Genomic DNA, 25678 nt, shown 5'->3' with positions numbered 1-25678 from the left:
ATCTAATGAATTTAAAGGTGAAGTCACATTTTATTCATGATTTATTTTTTAATCAATCTGACATCTTCAAGGGAACATACATGTTCAATCATTCAATCAATTCAATATTTGTATATTCTCAATATTTAAACCTTAAACAAAAACTTGTTACCATGCAGGCTCAAATCAGATTCCACCATGACAAATATTGGTATATGAAATAATGATGATTTGAGCAGATTCATTCAACCCAATATGTCACATATCATGTAAAACCTAATATGAAATATTCTTAATTTAATTATATAATATGAGAAAGAAGTCTGGATTAACGGTGGTATATTAAAAGCTTGTGAAAGAAAGTGAAAAGAAAACAAAAGTTCATCTTTAAACAGAAGATTGTCCAGACACAATTGCCCGAAATTCAGTTGTAATGGAGAAAACAAACCTAATTTTCATCTACACAAAGTTAACATTGTTATTACAATTATTATTGTATCTCAATACTTTGCTTTTTCCTTATTGAAGCCTTTCAATGAAGATGTACAAGTAACACAAATAATCACAAACTGAAGCCTGTAATAATGTAAATGTGAATCAAATGTTAATTGTAAAAGCAAATCATCACAATTTGATTATTAACACTGTGATGACTGTAACAATAATAGGACAAAACAACCAAAGCAAAATCATCAATAAAATCAAGTCAGTACATATGTACTCTCACCAGTATCTTATAAATAATGCCAAGGGGTAAAAATCTGTGGCACTTTGTAAAAATTGATTTTTATACAGTAAGACCTGAGTTAAGCATGGGTAATACTAAATGGATTATATTTATAGCTTTAGTTCCCTCTCTGATGGTAATGGGGAGAAGTACCAGTCTACTTTTTGGGGGGTCACTTTTTCTAATGTTGGGGGATTCCATTTTGGACTCTGGTCTTTATCTACTAAAACTGAAATACAAGAAACAGATTATAGATTAGGATATTTTCCTTTAGACATATACAGTTATTTGTAATAAGTAATATAAACAAATGTACTTTTAATTTTGAATATAAATTCTTTCCTTAAAAACAAGCCTGCACTTCTTGTGCAGTTTTCAGCAAAGCATAATTGAAACAAAACAATAAGAGATATATAAGAAGCATAACAAATATAATAGAGAAAGATAAGTCAAAATTTTAAGCCTTACCAGCTCTAACCCCCTCATAGAAATCATGATCCTCCACACAACGCTGACTGAGGCGATACTCCATGACTAGAACGTCTTGTAAGGTCATTGTCTCTGCCTCCAGAATCTGCCTTAGTGTTATCTTCATAGATGTGGGAGACTGTAATAATACATCAAAACAAATAACTCAATATTTATTATTGAATATCCATATAGGTTTAATTTTTATGGATTCCATGCTTATCCGTAACATATTCATTAATTTACAACATCAACATTATTGAAGAGTATGTCAAATCCTTCATCTTGAAACACCAGTTTTTTTGAGGGGTCTTTTTTTTTTATATTGATTAATCATGAAAATAAAATAAAACATATTAAATTGTTTCAGCAGTATACAATTCCACACTGTTTACCATTTTGCTGAGTGTGTGGAGCTGTTTCTTGGCCCATTCTGACCCCTCCTTCTTCAGGTTTTCCACAATCTGTTCTACAGTGTCACCATCAAAGAGTTTGTCTATCTCCTCCATGTGAGGTTCTAAGATAAAATCAGTATCTGGTATGTCTGTGCTCTGAAAGGGTTTAGAATATTCAATTATGTTGTATTTATTTTTATCACAAAAAACTAATCTGTTCTTATTTAGTTAACAGATGCATACAATAATCAATTTTTAGGATAATCACCTGCTCTGCATTTGCATGTTCTTCATTTTTCTATGTGAATAAAATTGTAAAAGTGGAAAATGGTATAGGTACTCACCATATTTTGAAAATTCTCTAGGACTTCACCTATATCATGTGCACGTGCATTATCTAATCCTAATAAGGCACTCTCTAGTTCTGGTATTTTACTAGACTGTACAAAATGGGTGGCAACTCCAGCCTTGAGGACATCTCTGCCCTTTAATCTGAATCCACTAAGAGCAAGATAAACTCCTAGCTTTCCACCCAGTCGTGGTAAGAAATAACCTCCACCGACATCAGGAAACAATCCTGGAGGAAGAACATGTAGAAGTGGAATACATTGTGCTGTTTTTAATTTCACTATGTTAATAATCAAATATTTCTCTGCAAATATTTTAATAGCCATTCTGAATATTGTCAACATATCAAGATTCAACACAAGATATTTGATAATTAAGACATAATGATGGTGTGTCAACTTACGTTGAATTGATTAAAAAATTGTAAGGAAATGATATTTAAAAAAATCATATACATGTATTGTACATGAACTTTATTTCTCTTTACCTATTGCTGTTTCTGGCATCGCAAATACAGTCTTTTCTGTGGCCACCCTGAACATTCCATGTACAGATAATCCTACACCCTGTCAAAAACCAGAACCATAATAGCTTAATAAACCTAATACAATAATAAAATTACAATTATGTTTCAATAGCATGAAAAATTCTTTCAAATTTAACAAAAATCCACTGTGCTCATTTCATCTATCAAGTTCTGTTAGTTGAGTTAATGAGTAGGTTTTTTTCTCCAAGCTTTACTTACCCCTCCCATTGTTATACCATCAATCAATGCTATATATGGAATCTCATATGTGCCTGTACAAATGAAATGGGTGTATACTTGTATTACAAATTCTGCATACCGAGTTTCTTCACTGTATATTAAAAACAATCCTCTCTTTCTTTATAATTTAATAAATTAGATACAAGCACTATAAACAAAGATATTATCAATCCTTTGCATACAACTGGAAATTGGTAAGCAACCAAGAGCATTATTTCACTTTTTAATAACTAATGATTTTTGTGACTAAATTCCCTCAATCTTGAAATGAAAATGAATGTTTTAAAATGTGGATTTCCCATTATCTGCATATTTAATATATACACTTGTAATAATTTATTACAATTGTAAAGATGTAAAGAAATATATTTTTACTGACCTATTTTGTTATTCAGTATATATTCTTCTCGGAAAAAATCTTGGGCCAATCTGTCTCCAACTTTCCCAGCCTCTGTGACAGCTACAAAACAAAAAGTCTACTTGATTATAAGAACATCAATCAGACAATGTGGTGTTGGACATTTAACAGCAGATTGACAGTATAAAAAGGATGTTTTAGTTGACATTTTATAATCGGACATTTTAGTGGAAATTAAAAAAGCCTGTGATAGTTAAAAGATCCGGTAAATTTGAAAAAAAAAATTATTGATGTAAGTTTGAAATTACTGCAAATTTAAATAATAAATATCCAGCTTCACATGTAGGCCTTGATACAAACAAATTTATTCTACCACGGCAAAATTTGTGTCTCTGACTTTTCGGTGCAGACTTATTTCAAACACTAAAAACTTTATATATCTGGTCCAATTTTCTAATTTTTGACTTGAAGAACCACTGAAATCCAGTTTGTAAAAAGTATTGCATTCCCAAGTTCAATCTTGTTAAAAGAATTCAAGTGAGCAGCATGATTACTTTAAACACACTGCTTCTCTGTTTACCTCTAATGTCCCCTCCAGCACAAAAAGCTTTATCACCAGATCCTTTGATAATCACCATGGTTGTATGTGGGTCATTCTCCCATTCCTTAAAATAAATACTACTCTGTCATGTGTGTACATGTTTGAAATATCTATTGACAGAGTATCAATTTATACAAAGATAATTTCAAAAGAATCAAATTCAACAAACATCAAACATAATTTGTTTATAGGTCAATCTTGAAATCCCACTCTACCTAAAAAGTAATACCAAAATTAAAAGTTTCTCTAAATCTTAATTCATTTATTTTCTTAATATAATATCTGGATAAAATATAAGCTTACTGTTAATTTTGGAAATATTTTTCTGATCATTGAGAGGTTCAGCGAATTAAGAACTTTGGGTCTGTTTAGAGTGATGACTCCTTTAGTGTCAATCATCTCGGCTATAACATCATCTGGTGTAGATGTACTGAAGTTGTATGCAGTTGTCATTTTCTATAGAGAAAAAAATTAGAAAATGAATAACTATTTTAAAATAGTACTTTTGCATAAATATCATGCCGTATATATTTGCAAATCAGTATACATTGTATATATATTATGAAAATAATATTATTATTGAAACACTGTGTATAAACAAATGTAAATAAATAGATGATCTGTACTTACAACATGATGGAATACAACAGACAACCTCTGAAGACTTCTAGACAATAAAATAGATTTACATTAGTAAGAAATTATCAGCAGATACATGTATATACTGAGAAATCACAAATTTTCGTGGGGGTTTAATTTTTGTTATTTTCGAGGTATGAAGAGACCAACGAATTCATGTCCATCATGAAATGTAAAATGTTACATACTTAACTACTCAACAATTCTTCATCCATGAATTTAAATTCTCACGAACCAAGAGTTTTTTCCCAAACCATGAAAAACTGACCCAACAAAAATATGTGATTTTACAGTATTGTTTGAATTATTTTTAACTTAAACGAGTTTAAAATGAAAACAATTAACTTTCCACTTTTTTTTTTACTAAAAGACTTAAGTTACAAGAAATATGTACCTTCTGATCAGCATATCTCCGTTCGAAATTTTACTTCTTGAACCTAAAAGTTAACATGGTAAATTAACTAAGAATAAAAATAGACAAAATAGTTAAAATAATTATTGTTTCATATGCAAAGCTTCATTCATTTAAATATATTTTTATGAAAATCACATATCATCTACAATTTAATAGTTTACGCTTTGCACTTGACAAACTTGTCAAAAGACTTATCAGCTAACGGGACTCTACAACTGTACAACACTCAACAGTACAATCATTATCATGATTATGGTCATACAATGTCATGTCGTTCTTACAGTTTTCTCTTGGCTGACTTTCCATTTTTACATTTTACGGAACATATGAAAACATATTTTATAAGAAGAGCTACCCATAGGTAGATGTCACAGAGTATGTACTAAATAGATAAGCATGCAAATATTTATGCCAATTTTCTACCTGTCTGAAGGGCGAGGAACTCTTTCGAAAGTGGAGGTTTAATTTGTATAAAGATTGTGTAAATGACAAAACCTAAGACGGATTCAACAGAAAAGAAAATTCCGATATGTTATTCAATTGTTACGTCAAACTTCCGCATGGGTATCAGTGCCATTAATTATTTATAGCGTTTTAAGAGAATTTTTGCACTCTTCACTTCATACTTTATTTTGTTCACATATAGGTTCCTTAAAGGCTTTGACAAAAAAAAATAATTTTTCTTGTAATGAAGTTATTCGAATAAATTGTTTTCGATTGTTACTCGTAGCATAGGTTACGGATTATGGTCCTCGAAGGTAAGCATTTATTTTACACACTTTTTCAAGATTAAAAATAAAAATAGTTTCTTAAAATTAAATATATAGCATTCAAAGGATTGACACATTATATCAGTTTTTTTTTTTAAATTTCAGATTAATGTTAAATTAGAACAGTAAACTTGAACGAAGGAAGAAATGGCAACTTGTCGTAATTCCTATTCTGACAAAGTCAAAAAAGAAGAGGACGATAAGGTAACTAGAAATAATCATCTTTAATTTCAACTTTGAATATTAAAAAAAACTAACTAACATTAAATTATAAAGTTTGGCGGTAATTTTTGACCATGTACAAATCTTAAATGAGAGTTGTTTTATAACTTTTTAGGTGTTTCCTGCATTGTGTGATGAGTATTACCATTCATTCTGTCGACAATATGGCATTGATCCTGTTGCTGAAAATTCAACACCAAAGGTATATATCATCTTTATTTATAATGCATTTCACATAAGTTTTCCTAAACAATCTCATTTGCAAAATTTAAAGACATGGTGTATTGATTTGATATATATACGATTCATATATTTGTTTTGTTATTGTAGAAAGGAAACAAGAAGGCAAAAAATCGACTAAAGACTTGTGAGGTATAGCTATTTACTTATTTATTATTTTTAGATTATATATAATTATTTTTTTTTTTAAATTATTTTCTTTTAACGTACTTTATTGTATTCACACTTTATGACAACCATCAATTTGACAACAATTATGCGTTCTTTGCGTATTGAACATATTTTGTATTTAAAAATTACTTCTGTTTAAAGAGTCACTCGAAATACCTCACAAAAATCACACGGAGGGGTTCTGGGAGAAAAATCTCAAGGGACAGACATTTCCCCGACACTGTGACATGGGTAATTTAAGTTTATTTATATTTTAATTAAAATTTTTTTTAAATGTTTAATTTAAAAACAGTTGGAGAAGAAACAAATTTGAATTTCATTCATTTTATATATATATATACATGTATATTTTCAGACTAGAGAATTTGAAGCTGGCATGATCGAAAGGAAAAGGAATCTAATGGGCAGGGTTCATGACCAGTTACTGGTATGTTGTAAATTCATTTGTATAATTCATTATCACTTTTTTTTTATAACAAAGCTATGAATATACATGTAAATATAATCTGTCTTTATGTTATATATCCAGGTAATTCAATGTCCACTAAATCCATGTTGTCTTTCTGTATAACGAATATATAATACCACCTAAATACTTCTACTCTTTCTCTTACATGTATATAAATGGCGCTGTTTGAATTTACAATGACAAATGTGGTTTGCTTCTGTTATACCATGAAATTTTAATAACACCTAAAAATAAATGTATAAATTTCATTACAACCAGAATGCCTCAAGAGAGAGGAACGAATCATACCAAGATTTCCTACAATTTCTGGATGGAAATAAGACTATCTCGCGAGATCGGAAGGTGGATTTTTCATGGTGTGTCACAAGCCAGAGACCCGAGTTATTGAGGCGCGATAGGGACTGGAACATAACAATGGACAAACTACTCCGGATAGAGAAAGAACTCGAGGATAGCGAGGACGATGATTGTTTTGTCCCACGGAAATTGTTTTTCTTCCAAGTCGACACCTTCAAAGAGGCAAAGGCATCTCCTGCTCAGGTACACGTAGTGGGTATTTGTTGTTTTAAATCAGAATCATAAGGAATTGTTTAATCCGATAAATTACAACAAAAATTGGTATCAAGGTGATTAGAAAAAAGTCTAGGAATAATAATTTTATTATCTGTCTTTTATAGGGGCCGAGAAATCGTGCTGTTCAAAGAGATGCACATAAGCAGAAAAGGACAAAGACAGAGAAAAAATCTGCTTCAAAAGCACCCTTGATGCCATCCAAGAAGGTACTCCATATATTCTTTTTTCAATAAGGTTTTTGATGAGTATTGCCCATATGCAATAGATACATAAGTATCTTTGTTTTCTTTACAGACAGATAAGCCAGAGCAACAGAAGAAGAGTTTTACATGTAACATGAAAGGGATGGTTCTCAGTTTTTTCGGAGTTCGACAACGATAGAAAGATTTAGAAAAAAATGGCTTCAGTGAGCTTTAATGAATGAAGTGGAGTTACATGAATTTTTAGCATTTTCCAGTTTTTACAAGGCTTCAATGTATTGTTGGAAAGCAAGAACTTAATTAGCATTTAAAATAACGTGAAAGCATGATGTAAGACCGAGAGAGCTATAATTTTTGTTTAAATAAAATGTATAGTAATGACAATTCACCATAGTTCTGTTATTGATACAATTTTCTGTTTTCCTTTGTTGATATGAAGCAGCGTCTCCATGCTATCGAATCACCCAAGACAAATTAATAATTTAGATAACAAGGGCTTTTTTTTCAAATAAGAACAACAATTGTTTAACAACAATTTCTCCTCTATCAAAATATTTTCTGCACTTTTTGATTCAAAAATAGATATTAATTTGATAATTTGTGTATTGTACACTGTATATCTTTCATTTTGGTGGTTATTATATATAAAAAAACATTTATTTTAAAATTAAATTTATTGCAACAGATCTCATTTAAGACAATATACACGTGACATTCTTTTCAAAATGTGTAAGATATACTTGTATACATGAAGTTTTATTTGCAATTTGATATTTGTTGACTGGTTCATTGAATTAAAGATTCCTATTGTGTAATATCACAAGAATCTTTATTGGGTTTTGCTCTAGACAATAATGGAATTCTTTCTTCGTGGCAAGACATGAACAAAAATATAAGGCCATCTGAGACATAATACTTACTGGTAAAACATACATAATGCATGAAATGAAAGGTTAATAGTTTTTTTTAATGTAAACACACCTTCCTTCATTCCAAAGAAAGATGTATGATTGTATACAATCAGAAAGAAACTACAACGAACTCCCAATTGCAACTCGTTATGGTCTATGCCACTACATGCATGTAAACAACACGAATTGACAGAGAAACCGTGTATCTACATTTCTACACAGAAAATAGTGTAATGATATGTAACTTGGTATTACTGTCAAAATATTATGACGATGTGTTATTTCTACTACACTTATAGCAAAAATGATAAAATTAAAATTACGTTATAAATACTAGTATTCATAGGACGAGGTCAAAAGTTAACCTCGGACGATTATAAAGTCTTCCTGGTAAATTATCCTACAATCATTCTATAATGTGATGATAAAATATTATAATTCCTCTCTTTTGATTATTATACTTCTGTGAGACATCACTGCATACTAATACAAATCTTTTTAAAATCTAATGTAGGCTTTAATTATATTTGAACTATTTGAAATTTTAGTAATATATTATGTCATATCAATTTACCCATATCATATTGTATATTCTTAAATACTTCTGCAAATAGGAAATCAGGTGAGAATATAGCTTGTCATAACATTATAGCCAAGTTCATTTACAAACCATTGGTTAACAAATTTTCATCTATTAAAGTCCTTAAGTCTAACTGGAAGACAGATTCCAATGACATGAGTCGTTATAATTCCTCTTCTTCAGCCAGTTCTTCCAGCTGTTCTTCATCCAGCCTTCTTTCTTGTTTTATTGCGACCTTGACCTTTGCCCAATCTCTCCTGACAGAACTTCCGGAGCCTGGGTACATTATACTGCTGAGAACACTTCCGGGGCCCATTCCTGACGAAATCAGCATACAATTAAATTAGATTGTATAACACTTAATTTTATCATTAACATCGGGTTATTCCCGTGTGAACTGTATTCACATAAGAATATACTTGTATTCTACTGTGTACTTTATTCATCTAATATATTACTTACTAGAACCTTGTAAACCCCCTATCTGAGACCCGGGTTCCTCATAACGTTGATGCACATCTTCTAAATTTATCCTATGTTTTTGGGAATCTAATAAAAAAATAACAGCACAAAAAATTACATTTTTTCTCAAACAATTCATATCATTGAAAAAGTTAAAATATTAAAATTCAAAGACTAATAAATAAAACAAAGAAATTTTTTCTACTTTGAGCGTCAATTTCCCAGCTGTAACTAAGATTTCCACCAACAGTTTTTCCTCTTTTCAGAAGATCTATTTTAGTTTTCCTTAACGGTGCTTCAGAACTCTGTATTCCTTGTCTGGGGTTCAATTTGGACCACTGTCTCTGTCTGTTCTAAAATTAGAAACGATTTCATCGTTAAACTCAATTCTGTTCAAATAGTTGATGCCACCATCAAAACTATTTTTAATGACTATAGCATCATTATTCAGTATTCCAATTTTTTATGGGTTTTTTTCAGAGGCTCCATTCTGTGAAATTAAAATCATTTTAAAGGGCAATAAAAAAATATTTCAATTCATACAATTTAGGTTCCTAAGAATTTTTTCGCTTTATTTACCCTTGCAGCCAGTTCTGTGTTCTTTTCTTGCTTCTCTAATTCTAGTTCCTGCTCTTCTTCAGTTCTGTTTGCCAATTCAACCAGCCTTTGTTCTACGTGAGTTCTAACTATGAATATAATTTTATACGATAAATATAAAATTGCCACTGCATGGTTTATAAATGTACAAAGAGATTTATTCGTAAACTAATTTCTACATTACATTTTTAGTAGTTTATGTCAAATATCCTTTTTAGGGAAATGTGTTGTATTAAAATTGATTATATTTGAACTCCTTATCATATTTCCCATTCGGAGCCTTAGAATTTTTTTTTCATTTTACTCTGTTCTACCATTTTAGATTATATATGTTTTCGGAAAGGAAACCCTCATATCACTGACCAGTGTTGTCATTAATGGCCCTCAGAGCACACAGATTTATAATAAGCAGCCAACATGGCGTTTCTCCCGCCTCTTTCTCGTCCTTGACCAAACTTAAACACGTGACACTTTGATAACGCAGAACTCTTTCATCTGGATTCCTGTCATTTAGCTGTATTTGGATTCCCATTTGACATTTAAATTCTTCCATGTCAAATATCTGTAAAAATAAACAAAAAGGTAGGATGAACAAAATACAACAATGCTACAATAGTAATTCTAATGAAGGTCACTAGGTATGAAATGAATTCATTTATTTTAACATCAAATTAAGACTCATCAATTTTTTTTAAAAATTTTTATCTGTAGTATGTAATAATTTATGCAATGACATTGTATTATTTTAAAAATACATCAATTGATATTATTTTGTGTACCTTGACCGGAACATGGAGTGGTAGTCTCCCCTCGTGGTTCAGGACTTCTAGGGAGAAACAGTGTTCCGCGGGGTTGTCATGATCCCTAACAATAACCGGGTTTTTGCCGAGACGTGTGGCCGTTATACTACCGTCCATATCCTTTCGGAGTTTGACCCCCTAAAACGAACATCGTGTCATCTTTTTTAATTAAACTTAATTCCTTAATGCAATAATTGTGAGGTCTGTAATGATAAGCATTTTTAAGAAGAAAAAAAATAGAGATAAATTCATAATTATGATAAAGGGAATGTCAATATCCTACAGAAAATAGAAGAAAAAAGATTAATTGCGGAAGATATCTTTTTATGAGTTGTTTCAATTCTGAACATGGTATTAAAGCTTAGTAGTATCTGATAGAATATAATTTAAGCAAAGATACATTTTATATTCTTTCTTTTTTCTAATTTTAGTCTGTGATCATCAAGAAATATCCTAGATCAATATCAAAGACCTCTTTCTAGCAGTCAGGTCAGAAACTAAATATTAAGTATAAGGTAACTGACTCTTACCTGTCCGACGTAAGACAAAATGCTAGCCGTTTCGTCATCTCGGTCGACATTACGGATGTAGGACAGGCTTATTCTTAAAATGGATGATTGATTTTAAAATTTCATAATTTGTAATTAAATTTCTGGTACAACAGTATGCAGAAAAATTCTATCAAATTTTTCATTTAATGATTTAAACTAGTATTATCTAATTGAAAAAAAAATGTTTGTTTGATTTTTAGCCGTAATTATAACAAAGAGCAAGACTATGAAATCATACATTTAAACTTAAGGATTAAGTTAAATTTTTCTGCTTTCAATAAAAAAAGAAAGCGAAAAAGATTTTTTTAAAAAGTTTTTGTTTGATGTCTTTTATGTTATCATTTTTCAGATTGGACTTAAGGAAGGATCCGTATTTAACGAACAGTTTTTTATCTAAATAATCCACAAACAATTCAAATCTGTAAACAGGGCATAAAACACAACCCCCGGCATTCCTGATACCGTCAAATACTAGTACGAGACAACATGTTCTTAGTATAAATGATATCTAAAATGATGCATGTTACTGACAAACAAGTTGATGATCCAAGGATATCTTTAATTCGCGTTTGAAAATTCTACGGTGGATGCCATTTCCTTGTTTAATTTATTTGAATTTGCCTTTTCCAGCATACTTAGTGATATGAAAGACACTTGTGTAGCTTAACTTTGTTCTTTAAACAGATTCTGCACTATAAAGGTATGAATGAAAGATTTAAAAAGACGATTTTTTATATCCATTGTAATTTAATCAAATTATTTAGATTAAAAAAGACGATTTTTATAACCATTGTAATTTAATCAAATTATTTAGAAACATTTCTACCTTTTATAATATTATGAAATGAACAATGTTAAATGATATATGCATTTTTTTTTAATGAAGAGGGAGATTGGACTCTTATTCCTGAATGTCGGTGTCCCTATACTATTTATTATTTAGTATAGTACAGTATTTAAACTGTAATAAATGTGTACTTCCTACCGTTCTCCATCAAATTCGGACCCAGGTCTGCCATCAATTGTGACCTCTCTCTCTAAGATATAAAACTTCTGAACTATTTTGTCTCTTTCTAAGTAAATGATTTTACACCAAGCATCGGGATCAACGCTATGCCATTTCTTATACAGATGACTTAAGGATTCCTACAAGATTTGTAGAATGACAAAAACATATATAAAGTATTTCCCAAAAGAGTCAAGTAATCAAACGTTCTAAACTACTTGTAAAAATTATAAGAAAATCATTAATCACACATATCTAAAATTAAATCAATTACACTCCTTCTTCTACCAAAATATTTCATTTTCTTAAAGTTTATATATTTGTTTTAAAGTAATACTGTATTTATAATATTCTCTGAGCTATGAGAATCCATTAACAAATATTTCTTTTTTGCCCTAACAAGTATCAATTATTTTACATCATAAACAAATGAAGTGTATCAAACCTGGACTATTTTGTACTCCATAATTACAGGACAACAACTGTCACCTGTCTCCACAAAGAGGTCTAATGATAATCTTATATATACACTGTGTATTGTACACTCTATACTAGAAATCAATACCCCAGTAATTGACTACCGCAGAATTTTTATTTTCAGTGTACATTTTACCTGATCAGAGACACATGATATAATAACAGGATGTATAAGCACAAAGCCTTGTTTGACAAAAGTTCACGTTAGTTTCCTGTTCAAATAAAGCTTTATTAAAAAAATTGCTAGTAGTTAAGTTTTCTCTTCAACTTATGTCAATTTTTTTTTTTTGAAAATGGCTTCTTATCGTATTGCATCGTTTTATCGACGGAAGTACAGATTTTTTTCTGGAATTGAATATATCTTTCTATCAAGATTTTGGATCCCTATCTGTCACATTGAAATACGCGTAATATAATTGTGAAATATTATTTCTTGATTTTAAAAAGAACGATAAACAGTGTTTATGCCAACAATACAAAACGATTATAAACTTTTCTTTTCTGATTTTCATCTGGTTATCTCCTTCTTTATGTCAAGGGATATTTTCTTACTGATAATTTCTGAAATTTCATATAGTGTATTTCAAATAGGAAGAGCAAGGGTTTGAAGATTCTCGTTGAAAACTTGTACTGACCTCAGCTATATGGGATAAAGGGCGTCTTCTAACTTGTGGCTCATATCGCAAGCTGAAATTATAAACGTCATCTGTTACGAAACAGAGCTGAATTTCATCTGTTTATACAATTATACAGAGATGTATTAGAAATCCTCTATACAAACTTTCTCTTCTCTATAAAAATGAAAGAAAATATTTTGACAGTTTCACAAAATTAAAACATGTATTTTAATTATTTTGTGCGAAAAAAAACTTTTTGAATTATGCTTTTGAATTTTGCTTTTCCTATTCATAACATTTTAATATTAATTTGTCCTACCTTTGTTGATATTCCGACTGCCCATGATAGTTGTAATAACTTTCCCCCATAGTGTAATAATCCGGTCTGTCATAGAGGTCCTGCTGTGGTTGTCTGGGTAGTCCTCTCCTTCCAAACTGTGACTGTCTCTGTCTCCGTCTTTTGTTTTCTTCCTCTTCCAACTAATTAATTATTAGCATGCTTGAATATCACAAGTAGTTTTGAGCACAATAAACATCAATAATTACAAAATGTAGAATTATTTATTTATATTATAGAGATAAATCTTTCAAAAAAACAAAAGATATGATGAAATTGGAGAGGAATTGGCTAGCTTGCATAGTCTCCCCAAGACAAATTTATGTTGCAGCCAATTTTTTAAACAAAAAATACAATGACTTTTCCAAATTGATATATTTATTTGATACGTGCAATAAATTTCTTTTATTTTACGACTGACAATGCGTTTTTTTTTTTTGTTTTTTGTTTTTTGTTTTTTGTTTTTTTAAATCACAAAAATTATACTCTTCAAAAATATTTGAAAGTAAAATTTTCTGTGAGAGGTCTCTACAAATCATACTTTATAATCTATATTGATCTAAATTTATCCAAACTTTGATTTCCTTTAGATAAATAACGCAATGGTGAAGTTTAGTAATATTTTCAACCAATTTACTGTAATTCAAGTCTTGCCTTTGTTGTTATCATATAATGTTAATAATACATTTGTAATAAAATCATTCCTTTTTTCAAAAAAAAATAATCCTACCCTCTTCCGATAGTGGTTCTTGTCTAAATCATCCGTGGAAATCATAATATGATAAAGCTGATCGCCAGAAGTAGCCACCATATTCCCTATTTTAAACACTTCATCTTTGCAATATGTTATATATTGCATCATGTCAATAAACTGTTTTCGGGCAATAAACATTCGAATTCTTGATTGTATGGTACGAAGATTTGAAACAAAATTTTCCATATACATGTTAAGATGATCTACATGCCAGTATCTGAGGAAGACCTAGATACAAAGGAAATATTGTAATTATTTAATTTTACTGCAGTATTGTTTAGATATGAAATGAGAATCAGTGATATAAATGGAAATAATGAACAGTTTACAAGCTCATAAGTCCATCTAAACAATGCAAACGTGACTATTTCAAGTTTGGACTTTACTTTAGTTTTCCCAATTTCACAATCGTAGAGTTGTGCTTTTCTTAGAATTCTATCACAGTTAGCTGCGTTTGTCTCAACAGGTTCAGTCACCGGGAAGGCTATTGCTTTATATCTACAATGCAATGCAGTAAGATATATTTGAAATGATTTTAGAAAAAAAAACTTTTGTATGGCTCGTTAAAACAGCCAGGAAAACTATTTTACCTTGTGAAAAATGAAATTAAACATGTAGCAGCTCTTATGAATTTAATATGAGCATTGAAAGTTGATTTTTTACTTGCAATTACCCTTTAATGAATCCTGCAAAATGCTTACCTATTAATGAAGTCCTGCATATGTAAACGTGTTGGGAAACCAAGTTTTCGTATTCTTATTGTCTCAAACACACCTGTATTGCGAAGTTGTTTATGAACAAGTTTGGAGTCGAAGAAGCCAAACTGCTTCTCAGAATTAGCCCTAATACATCTACAAGTTAAAAAGAATATTTTTAATACACAGCATATTAATATAAGAGAACTGGATACCATTGTATGTTTTGTATATGGTTTAGTACTGGGACTTACCGTATAAATTGAGGCTCAGAAGACGCAAGGTTCTCCATCAGGGACGATAAAGATTTCTATAAAGGCCAAATATATTGTTTATTTTATATTTATATAAAATGAAAAATACAATGATTTAATAAAATTTCATAAATTAATTAGAAAATAATAAAATGAAATAATAAAAAATCATCAATAGCTACAGAATGCTTATTTCGCTTACCTTGAAATGAACACTAGTTGTGGCACCGGAGACAGAAGGAATAGCTGGTAAAGGGCGATCTTTATTCATTCTTCATTCGGAAGTAAGAAAAGGTAAGTATAAAGATAATGTTACTATTTTCTGCTAATTTTTATTACTGAAATAGTCTTTGTGAATTAATAAAATTGTATTCTAATGTTCATGACTCACAATCGTATAAACATCTTTCTTTCTAAAACTTAAATCTTTCACAAAACTAAACAAAATGTATGATTATTTTACTTCAGCTATCTAAAATATACATTTTCCTAAATCTCTTTTTATATATAATTCCTAATATATGAAAACTTGCTTACGGATTCTCCTTTATAATACATGTACATATTAGTGACTTTGGTCACAATAGTAATTTTGATTGGATTGAAATATGTACGTTTACGGGTGAGTATAATTAGAAGTCTTATTCAAAAATAATAAAGCAGTTTAAGTAAGTATGTTTGAATCAAATTTTTACCCTTGTTTGATTCGTTTTCCTGCTCGTTTGGAGAGGGTTTCCCCTGGTCCTAGAGTAGGCATGTTTGGTTTACCCCATTCAGGAACAGTCCACGCACTGTTCCGTTTATCAATATCCCTGATTGTAAATAAACAATAGGGTTTTTTTTATCGTTTAGTTGACATAAATATAGTTTTGTTGAATTTGGACAAAATTTAACGAAGTTGCATACACTAACTTCTGAGGATGAGGACCTTTTTTTATAATTAAGTATTTGAATAATTGAAGTGATGAAATAATTCATTCGTGAATGTATGTTACCTTGTTTCTCTCTGTGGTCGATCAATAAAAAGATCGTTTATTAACCAATTATGACTGTTCTGCATCAGGCTTAAGAAATTTACACCCAGTGTTTCCCTGTTTTTCTCAATGAATCCACGTGCGTGGTAAGTAACCTTTGAATCAAATGAGTTGGTTATATTTTGTTAATTTAGATTTTCACGAGCGACTAGACTTTGAAAAAAACATATGATTGACCAATCTGTAAAAATACCTGGCCTGCATAATGAGTGATTGTAAATATAGGATCACTTGATTTGGATTTTTGATAGACGTCGCGTTTTGCAAATTCTCGGTTCATCTTTTCTACGAATGACATTTCAGATGATGTGTGTAATCTACATTCATCTTCAAGTATAGCAAACACCCCAGCAGGTCTCTGTAAGAATTGTAGGCATCTTATGTTTTCACTGCTCATGTCATCAGAAAAAAATCAAAAGATTATTTAAAAAATATATTGAAGTAAAAGAAAGAATTGTAAAGCATTAACAATAATATCTATAATTGCTCAATATGTAGTCGTTATTTGCTTATTTCTGACTGTAGAAACTCACGTCAAAGAAAAGTCCAAGAATCTCCTTATTGTTTGTGAACTTGATTTTTGGTTGCTTAATGCCTTCCAAATGATACTCTTGTAGCTCCCAGGAGAATATATACGTGTTAAAATAGCTCTGAAGCTGTTCATTTGCACTGTTTATACATAGCTGCTCAAAACTGTTCAACTGGAAATTTTCAAAGCCAGCCATGTCCAAAATACTAATCACCCCAGCATCTGCTGGCCTGTAGAAAATAAGGATTTAATCTCCACATATTACATCTTTCATAAAGGTATATGATTGTGAAATTTGCCAATGGCTTGAAAATATCATTTATGCCAAGGTTTATGCCATGTATTTAGCTTTTTCATTTAAAAAATGCTTAGCCATTAATATTCTGATGAAATTAATTACCTTTGACCATTTTCTTCAGCGTGGAGAGCATCATTAATCTTTTGAACAATCCAACTAAAAAGCCGACTGTACAGGGCCTTGCAAAGAGCATCCCTACCATCTGAAGCTTCGGAAACAGACTTCATCTTGATGATTCTTTCGCCTATAAGGGTATGGGATTTGTTTTCAAATTTTATTGATAAATCAGAATGTGTTTTGAATTCAAATTGTATTTCTCATTTTACCTCGTTGAAAACTGGTTGTCATCAGCAGAACTGTTGCTAAATCCTCTGCTTGAAGGGAGAGTAAGCGGCTACCTTAAAGGCAAATATTGACAATTCAATTGACAACTAAATGCAATATCATTTGTTTGAATATCAGGAGCTGGTTTAAGACTTACTGTAATCAACTTCATCCTCATTAACTATTATGACCTGCTGAAGTTCTGGATCTGCAGCAAAGTCGATGTTGTTCAAATGAAGAATACCTGCCATCATTGCAAAAATCAAGTCTACAATCTGAAAAAAACAAGTAAAATAGAAGTTTCAATCAGGATTACAGAAATCAACTAGAATGGTGATGTGCTGATATCTTTACACCACAAAAGTATTGCAGAATGCTTGTTTTTCCTACCTGTGAGAATCCTGTGTCATTCAAAGCTTCTTTTAACTCCTCAAATCCACTCCGATGATGGTCAAAATCTGTCTGGGACATAAAGACAGGCTGTGCATGTCCTGGATCCGTTATCCTTATCAAAATAGACATCGACATAAGTGTAATATCAGCCTAACTCGACAAAATTACTAGTAACTTCAATACAGTTTAGATTTTCTTATTAAAATGTACAACTCTTCGCTGTTGATTTAAATTACAATTTACAGAACATGTACCTGTAATGTTCAGGGCGAGTTAGATAGTAACGATTGAATTCATTCTCAGACAGACCGGCAAACATGTAGTAGAATATATGGAATGATCTCTCTCCCAAACCACTGTGTACCACGCGACTTTTCTCTAACATGTGCTCCGTCACCTTTGCTATAAAAAAAGGAAGTTTATTTCACTAAAATTTACGTTATCATAAACGAAAATGAAGAAAAACAGTAAGATAGCAAACCTCCAATTATTTTGCCATGCTTGTTAAACATAACGTCTATCAGCTTTCCAAATCTGCTGGAGTTGTCATTCATGGTTGTTTTAGCATTTCCAAATGCTTCCAGCAACGGGTTTACCTTTTAAATAGTTTCCAGAAATAGATATTATTATCATTATTTAATAATATTGTTATATTAATTGTTTTGAAAAAAAATATTAGAAATAAGTTTTACCTCAACAATCTGTTCTGCAAGTTTAGTAGGCTCTTCTGATTTTGACATTCTAGCGATTTGTGCTAATATCATTTTTGTGCTTTCAGTTTTACCTGAAGAAGAGAACAACTAGCATTTTCATGAGTATTTATTAGTTCTCGAAGCTTTACTGTAGAGTTGGGGATTCCAAATCATAACATACATAAATTTTCTGCTGTTCCTCGACTGGACTTCAATATTTTTAAAATAATTTTCTTCTTTTACAGATATACCGGTAGGTGTAGTAATACCTGCTCCTGATTCACCGCTGACGAGGATAGCCTGGTTAACCCTCCCCCATATCAAATTTCGGTAAGATTTGCTGGCAATAGCATATATGTGAGGAGGTAAATCCTGGAGTTGCTTTGCTTTAGAATATCTAATCCCGACCTATTGATGAAAATGAGTTGATTTGTATTGTAACAGACAGATACATGTAATTTTAAGATACATTTGAAAAGCATTAAAATAATCAGATTACTAGTAATTTACAAAAAAGAAGTTTCATATATTATCAAAACACTTAATGGCGATGCATCAAATACAAATAGAAATATACACAGTAAAAAAGTAAGAAATATGAAAAACTATGTACAGCGACATATCATATTAATCAGCATTACCTCCTGTCCATAAATGGGAATCATTCTGTTGGGATTGATGGCCACTAAAATGTCTCCCAGATATGTCTAAAATATAAAGCAATGACATTGATACAATTTGATTTATGATATGATATATATTTTTAAAGAAGTCCAACTATATTTTGATGTAAATAATGTGCATGTAACCTTTTCTTTTTATTTTCTTGTATGCTCCTAGGACAATCAATTATTAAAACAAAACAGGCTGCTAAAGATAAGTTGATGTTACGTGGATTTCGACATTTAACCTAAAGGTTGAAGATAATGAACATTAGTGAACAATCTCATAAATTTAGTAAAAAAAAAACAAATTATCCTGGACTGGGGAAACAAAGCAACTGGAAACATCAGAGGTGGGTTTTTCAATTCATTTTAAAGTGAATTTTTAATAACGAATGCATTATAATTAAAAATTAATGATTATAAATATTTTTTTCATTTTTTAAGCCTCTTACATATGTCATTTATTTAGAATTTATTTCGTATACTTCTTAGTTCTTTTGTACTTTTTATCGCACACTTATCATTTTGAAAAGTAAAAATCATGTGGAAATATTTTTGATGATATCACAATATAGATGTTATCTTTTTGTCAAGAATCATTTGGATTCCAACACTATAGATTGCAGGTAATTTTTAAAACAAGAAGAAACCTTGTTATTTGAAAGGTTTAAGATATTCAAATTTATGATTTATTTAAAACCATAATTTTATTTTTTTTAATCTTTGTCTTTTGATGTACTGAAATATTTTATTTCATTCTTTTATGCACACACATGTAATATAAGTGCATGCTTACATTTAGATTGATTTCCAAAGGTAGGTTTCAACGAAGTTCATAAAAGCGAAATATAGGTTCTAGTGAATAATCGAAAAGTGCACTTAATACTAAGTATATAGCGTTTTAAATTCCCTCCTTCAGATAGGGTACACAGATGTGTGTGTGCTTCATTTGATTGATCATATATCACATATAAGACAGCAATATAAAATGCAAGACGTGTTCTATGTACACTGTATATACTAAATAATTTTAAGCAAAGCCTTCGAAACAAACAATACTGATTTTATTCTTTTTCAGTTGGTTGTATTTGATTTTTGACGGTGTAATTGTGTGTTTCTTTATTATTATTATTATTATTATTTGTAATTTGTTTTAATTTCAAACATGCAGATTGTTATGCAACACAAGTATGTTTGTTCCTATAAACATAACTAACAAAAATCAACAATACCTTCTAAATATCTCATTAAAAAATCTACAATTGACATATTTCTTACATAAATGACATTTCTTTCGTATCGCCGTTTGAGCTCCTGAAGCAGAGCTTCCTCCGTTAGGTCGCTGAGAACCGCTAAATCGTCACCGTACATCTTCTCTGGAGTCGACATCTTGTTCCTGTTTGTTGTCTGTTATGCTAAAGATGAAGAAATGAGGAATATTTCTTCCTGAAAGCAATAGAACGTCTTAAATAGTAAGTGCAAACAAAAACAAATTTAGAAAAAGATGGTTGTTTAAATGGAAACATTAGAAATGATAGCAAAAATTAAATAATGGTAATTATAATTAATTTCAAAACATAATTCAATAAACATATTATTTTCTACATTCATGTCACAAATAGAAAAATCAAATCAAAAGAATAGTGATAAACTTATGATAATAGCATTGTTATAGTTACATTTACGAAATAAAAAATTTAATATTGTCCCTCAATCAGGCCTCTTCTATTTAAGAAATTGAAACAGAATATTATTTAAGTGTAGTTATCAAAAGATTTTAAATGTTTGTTTTTTTTAATACTTCGGTGCGATGAAGAGTACCCTACAAAACGAGCCGGTATGACCTTGAATATCTGAATAGTTTACCGCAGGTCGTCTAATGTTTCAAATAATACAGCAAAACCCCTCATAAAAGACTGGTGAGATCGGTTATAAAGCTTTCCACTGAGTGTATTTACATGTACTTTTTAAATTCTTTTCATAAATTTTAAAACATCCAAATCCATGTAAATGAGACAAAATATGATTGGACCGTTTAAATACCAGTAATAGAAATCTATTTCAAGCTGTGTACCCTTATGCATGTAGACTGATTGAATATTATTGTTAAACGCTAAGTCGGCAATATTTCAATCATTTTTCGGGTACCCTTAAAGAAAAAAACAGACAGATTATCCATTGATGTGGGTTGCAGATTAAAGAATTTCGGCAAATGAGTAAAACATTTAGTTTAGTTACATGAAAAGGAATGAGGTATCAATGTCATTTGCAAAACATTGCTATTTTTAAAAACCTGTTTAATATTTGCAAAACGTTAATTCCGTCCGTCTGTACGTTTTTAAATATACCACTGAATGAAATTTGATGCAACTTTCACTGAATCTTTATTACATATTGCCATTGTGCAACTCCTATTTTACTTTTTGATCCGACACATATTTAGGGTTTCCCGGCCACAGGAAAACATGGACTTTTTCACCAGTTATAAACATATGGGAGGCGGGGGGTATCATTTAGTGAGCTCATCGCTCACAGTACCTCTAGTTTGAAGTAAAATGCGACAGTTGCTACTTTTATTTACCTCGAAACGGACATTTACAATAATTTCTACACATAATGCAATGAAATGCATGTCTCTGAAATAATTTGAACGGAGTATAATTGTAGTCAATGAAAACAGAATGGAGACGTCACTGCAATTTCTCTGCCTTTCAACTTATTCATGACATGGTATGTTTCATTGAGAATAAGAGAATGTGGGTTTCTAGACTGCAAATGATGCGTTTAGCAGAAACTGATATATCTGTTTCATATTTCGATATTTTACTAAAAAAAAGTCGATAATAGTAATCTAACAAAAAGCTTTATGATAAACGTTATGACTAACTTTTCTATCGTCAATTCCTCTATGTATAGCAATACACCTTTATCACCTAAAATGGGGTTTATGTCTCCCAGATTATAAGATATGCAAGAGCATGCTCTACTTAAGAACAATTTCTAAAACAGGCATGCTTTTGACAAACAAGTTGATAAAACGAGAAAATTAACATTTTTCTTTAATGTTATAATTTTGCCAGATTTATGTTCGACACTATGACCTTGTCATACAAAATTTCATTTAGATGAATACTTACTGATGGGTTTTTTTCACACTTATTGTAAAACATGACAGGTGTGAATGCTCACTTCTCAATGGCACCTGATCCCACCTCTGATCTTTATGAGGTCCATGTTTGCTCTGCCCCTAATTTGTATTGTTTGAAATGACTTTTGAGTTTGAATACTTTTTACAATCTCCATTTATTTCAATACACACTAAATTATACGGATATTCCCCTTTTTCGTCATGAGAAGGAACATAACGGCGGATGAGACCGGTCGACAGGGGATGTCTACTTTATCATGGCGCCTGATCCCTCTCTGATATTTTAAGAGGCCTGTGTAAATTTCTCTGCTCCTGATTTGTTTTGTTTAGATTGATTTCTCAGCATTTTTACTGTTCGTTATCTTCATATTTAAAAAAAATTCTATTTATACAGGGCAAACGTATATCTCGCATTTTTATGGCTGGCTTTATCTAGCAGTATCCCCGAAAGAACCTCTTTGAAAACAATCAATTCTATTCCTCTGGCAAGAAACGAGTGTCAGATTTATTCATAGTGTTCCAACTTATTTCCTTTTGTGTTTTATAAATAGAAGCATGTCACTATAATATATTTTAATCATCACTACACTGAGTAGAGCTAAATATTATGAAAAAAAAACACCTTACAAATTGTATTACTAAACTCCAGGGATCAGAAAAATATATAAATAGTTATGTCTTCAAATGTAATAATCCCTTATAATGTGCCCTTCAGAACTATTGACACAAAAATTCACAACACTGAAATGTTGCCTTTTGTTGCCCATAAAGCAGGAATTTATGCGGGTAAAGGTGCAAACAATAGAAGAGACAGATACCCTTCACGTCTCGCATATCTATTTATAGCCTTGAAAAGTTCACTGAGAATAAATAATGAGAGACCTGAGGCATTTAATAATGTAAAATCTGAAATTCTCTAGAAGTTTACATTAATTCTAATCTGTTTTACAACGTTTGTGGAAAAAGTTTCAAGATGTTCCCAAATCATGACTTGCAGAATTTAAGAAGAAGATTGACGTGGAGTGCTTATACACACACTGCATGGCAAAAAGTTCAAACATTGGTTTGTAGCTCTGTCTCTTACAAAAACCTTATTTCAAAAGAAACCTAATGTTGACTCTAGACTTTTCTAAACTGCAAAATGCGTCCCTCTTGAAAATAGATTTTTTTTTATTTCTTTCAATTATGTAGACGAACACATTAGTATTTAGTACATGTATATTTTTTTAAAAACGAAAGTACCTAGCTATATCTACAAAGAGTTCTTTTAAATGTATTGCTTAAATTGGTCACCAAATAAAAAAATAAAGAACTTATTGTGAATAAGTCTTGTCTTTCAAAGGCATAGTGTGGTATACCCATACTTCTGTACCATTGCAAATTCTGTTGCATCGAAAGGATAAACATTGGTGTTAATCGATTTCTACCTTATTGTTAACAACTGCTGCATGCATTAACTGTTCAAAGTTTTTGCAATGTTAAGGTTTATAGTTATCAATTTGCGTACATACTTAAAAGAATATTCTTAAACGATGTTTTTTTTTCAATTATATATAATTATACAATTTGACCATATAATGGTTAATGATAATTTTTAAAAAAGATAAAGAGCTTAACCACGATTTAGTAGTAGTTTAATGATATTTTTAGCGATTGCATCAATAATCATAGAAAATGCTTTAGAAAGTAGGTATACCTTGATGTAGGCACAATACTTTTATCTTTTATAATAGCATCTGACCTGGCTAGCACATTCTATATCTCAATATTACTGATAGCCACTGAATAAAAATAAAACTTACCTTCACATGAGAATAAATTCATTTGGTCATATGTTACACAGTACAGCTGTCCTCCAGTGTTATCCCTCACATTTTCTTTCTTTGCAATAATATGTACCCCTTGTTGTAAACACGGTAATTTTCGGTAAAATCACGTTTTAGTGTTATATTACACCGTATTGGTGGGGTACATCAAGGGGACAAAAAACTTCAGTGCAATTTGTCAATAACCTTATCAGTTGATTGGTGGCCCAGTGAACGGTGTATTGTGTATTGATATCTTAGCTATGGCTTCGAACACAAACTGTCTTTGAACGGGCTGTCGTCTGTAATTTTCTTTTTTATAAATTCAAAATAGGAACTAATTTGACACATTTGTTCTTTTAGAAATTTGACTAGTTTTTTTTTTTTTAGATTTGAGAATTTTTTTTTGTTTTTGTTTTTTTAATTTGTGTTTATTTTTCCCTCGACAAAAACACATTTTATTTCATTTCTAACAATAACACCAAACTGTATAAATTATACTAAGATTACTCTTAGCATACCCGAAACATTTTCCCACACAGACGTTTAACAAATCTGAGTAGCAACTGGACCGTGAGGGGTTTTGTTAAATTAATACCACGGACACACACTGTAATGCAATTCAGGAAGTGGGCCGCGATGTTGCCTACTTGAATTTATTTGTTGGTTTTTTCACCCCCTTTACAATAAGATTCATCCGAGAGGCACATACAAAAATTCACGTTTTTTGATGTCATAATAATTTTGGTAACTTTTTGTTTTTATGTATGCCAACATGTTTGGTGAATCAATAAAGAAATTGAATTGAATGGAATTGTAATGCATTTGGATGAATTATAAAGGAGCTATAACATGACATAACTACACGTATTCTACAATTATTTAAAAACATATTGAGGTTTGTTGAAAAATCAAGATAACCTTGGAGAGGCATTCTTGGTTTCGCACCGAATAAAAACATATCTCTGTAGGGAAAATGGATATGTATGCAGGATATATCCAAAAGATACATTTCGCTAAATATGGATCTCATTCCACAAAGTATTTTTTTTTTTTTTTGCAAAGAAAGAGTTGTCTTTAAAACTGAGGAAACGGAAAATGTTTATCATAAAAGATACATCTTAATTTGCAAAATATATTATCCTTTTGTTATTTTCTTATTAATTTTAATTTGTATCTTATCTAAGTAGAGATCTCTTTTTTTTTACCTGATCTATTTTTTAGTCTTCATGTGCCCATCATTAAATTTGAAAAAAGTTGGAATACTTGACAAAAGCTTGTTTTGTTAAAGATTTAGAATTTCTGTTAAAAAGAAATTTCTCGGGCCTAAGACATTTCTTTCTATTAGGATATTTTCTCTGGCATAAAAAAGTTTACTCTTTAACAGAAAAGATACCTCATTTGCCAA

General features: G+C 30.6%; 3 protein-coding genes across 6 annotated transcripts; 1 reads left to right on the top strand and 2 right to left on the bottom strand.

Moving 5' to 3' along the window:
• Positions 1–23: 23 nt before the first annotated feature.
• LOC134228574 (3-hydroxyisobutyryl-CoA hydrolase, mitochondrial-like) lies at positions 24–5159 on the bottom strand. Of its 2 annotated transcripts, none has more exons than XM_062710240.1 (12): positions 5120–5159; positions 4676–4718; positions 4273–4309; positions 3946–4098; positions 3622–3706; positions 3063–3143; positions 2663–2715; positions 2405–2483; positions 1914–2146; positions 1570–1725; positions 1175–1313; positions 24–935 (listed from the first exon to the last, which is right to left on the bottom strand). In XM_062710240.1, exons 2-12 carry the CDS (start codon positions 4687–4689, stop codon positions 817–819), a joined length of 1149 nt encoding a protein of 382 aa, XP_062566224.1. In that variant the 5' UTR covers positions 4690–4718; positions 5120–5159; the 3' UTR covers positions 24–816. The 2 variants fall into 2 exon arrangements, with proteins under 2 accessions (XP_062566224.1, XP_062566223.1); XM_062710239.1 differs by lacking the exon at positions 5120–5159 and adding an exon at positions 4978–5020.
• A 416-nt stretch (positions 5160–5575) lies between these two features.
• On the top strand, positions 5576–7784 carry LOC134228555 (uncharacterized). Of its 2 annotated transcripts, none has more exons than XM_062710208.1 (8): positions 5576–5670; positions 5804–5890; positions 6019–6060; positions 6241–6330; positions 6455–6526; positions 6827–7108; positions 7246–7347; positions 7436–7784. In XM_062710208.1, the coding sequence occupies exons 1-8, from the start codon at positions 5614–5616 to the stop codon at positions 7520–7522; spliced, it is 819 nt and encodes a 272-aa protein (XP_062566192.1). In that variant the 5' UTR covers positions 5576–5613; the 3' UTR covers positions 7523–7784. The 2 variants fall into 2 exon arrangements, with proteins under 2 accessions (XP_062566192.1, XP_062566191.1); XM_062710207.1 differs by having other exon boundaries at positions 6827–7117.
• Positions 7785–8037: 253 nt separating this feature from the next.
• Positions 8038–24466, bottom strand: LOC134228573 (myosin-IIIa-like). Of its 2 annotated transcripts, none has more exons than XM_062710237.1 (30): positions 24268–24466; positions 20596–20763; positions 19294–19359; positions 18922–19060; positions 18653–18744; positions 18442–18556; positions 18215–18362; positions 17958–18072; positions 17725–17842; positions 17570–17641; positions 17346–17487; positions 16950–17175; positions 16610–16774; positions 16378–16511; positions 16078–16194; positions 15585–15654; positions 15383–15438; positions 15135–15284; positions 14820–14931; positions 14410–14661; positions 13662–13822; positions 13361–13412; positions 12228–12388; positions 11222–11294; positions 10671–10829; positions 10255–10453; positions 9874–9980; positions 9500–9647; positions 9295–9381; positions 8038–9150 (listed from the first exon to the last, which is right to left on the bottom strand). In XM_062710237.1, exons 2-30 carry the CDS (start codon positions 20704–20706, stop codon positions 8996–8998), a joined length of 3702 nt encoding a protein of 1233 aa, XP_062566221.1. In that variant the 5' UTR covers positions 20707–20763; positions 24268–24466; the 3' UTR covers positions 8038–8995. The 2 variants fall into 2 exon arrangements, with proteins under 2 accessions (XP_062566221.1, XP_062566222.1); XM_062710238.1 differs by having other exon boundaries at positions 20596–20732.
• Between the last annotated feature and the right edge of the window lie 1212 nt (positions 24467–25678).

Source organism: Saccostrea cucullata, unplaced genomic scaffold, assembly GCF_032062105.1.
Source record: "Saccostrea cucullata isolate Sc308-1 unplaced genomic scaffold, CSIRO_AGI_Scuc_v1 ctg426, whole genome shotgun sequence".
NCBI lineage: Eukaryota > Metazoa > Mollusca > Bivalvia > Ostreida > Ostreidae > Saccostrea > Saccostrea cuccullata.
Note: the sequence above shows the minus strand (reverse complement) of the source record. Positions and strands in the feature narration are given on the sequence as shown.

What these genes read in the sequence shown, in the direction of transcription:
- LOC134228574 (XM_062710239.1), bottom strand. Translation starts at nt 5,002, where the DNA reads ATGGAAAGTCAGCCAAGAGAAAACT. An exon ending in TATACTGAATAACAAAATAG is followed by an intron (nt 2,716 to 3,062) that starts GTCAGTAAAAAT and finishes TCATTTGTACAG; the next exon opens with GCACATATGAGATTCCATAT. An exon ending in TAGAGAATTTTCAAAATATG is followed by an intron (nt 1,726 to 1,913) that starts GTGAGTACCTAT and finishes AAACCCTTTCAG; the next exon opens with AGCACAGACATACCAGATAC.
- LOC134228555 (XM_062710207.1), top strand. Translation starts at nt 5,614, where the DNA reads ATGGCAACTTGTCGTAATTCCTATTCTGACAAAGTCAAAAAAGAAGAG. An exon ending in ATCGACTAAAGACTTGTGAG is followed by an intron (nt 6,061 to 6,240) that starts GTATAGCTATTT and finishes TTCTGTTTAAAG; the next exon opens with AGTCACTCGAAATACCTCAC. An exon ending in CTCCTGCTCAGGTACACGTA is followed by an intron (nt 7,118 to 7,245) that starts GTGGGTATTTGT and finishes TGTCTTTTATAG; the next exon opens with GGGCCGAGAAATCGTGCTGT.
- LOC134228573 (XM_062710237.1), bottom strand. Translation starts at nt 20,706, where the DNA reads ATGTCGACTCCAGAGAAGATGTACGGTGACGATTTAGCGGTTCTCAGC. An exon ending in CAACTAGTGTTCATTTCAAG is followed by an intron (nt 15,439 to 15,584) that starts GTAAGCGAAATA and finishes TGGCCTTTATAG; the next exon opens with AAATCTTTATCGTCCCTGAT. An exon ending in AGGGGGTTTACAAGGTTCTA is followed by an intron (nt 9,151 to 9,294) that starts GTAAGTAATATA and finishes TGATTTCGTCAG; the next exon opens with GAATGGGCCCCGGAAGTGTT.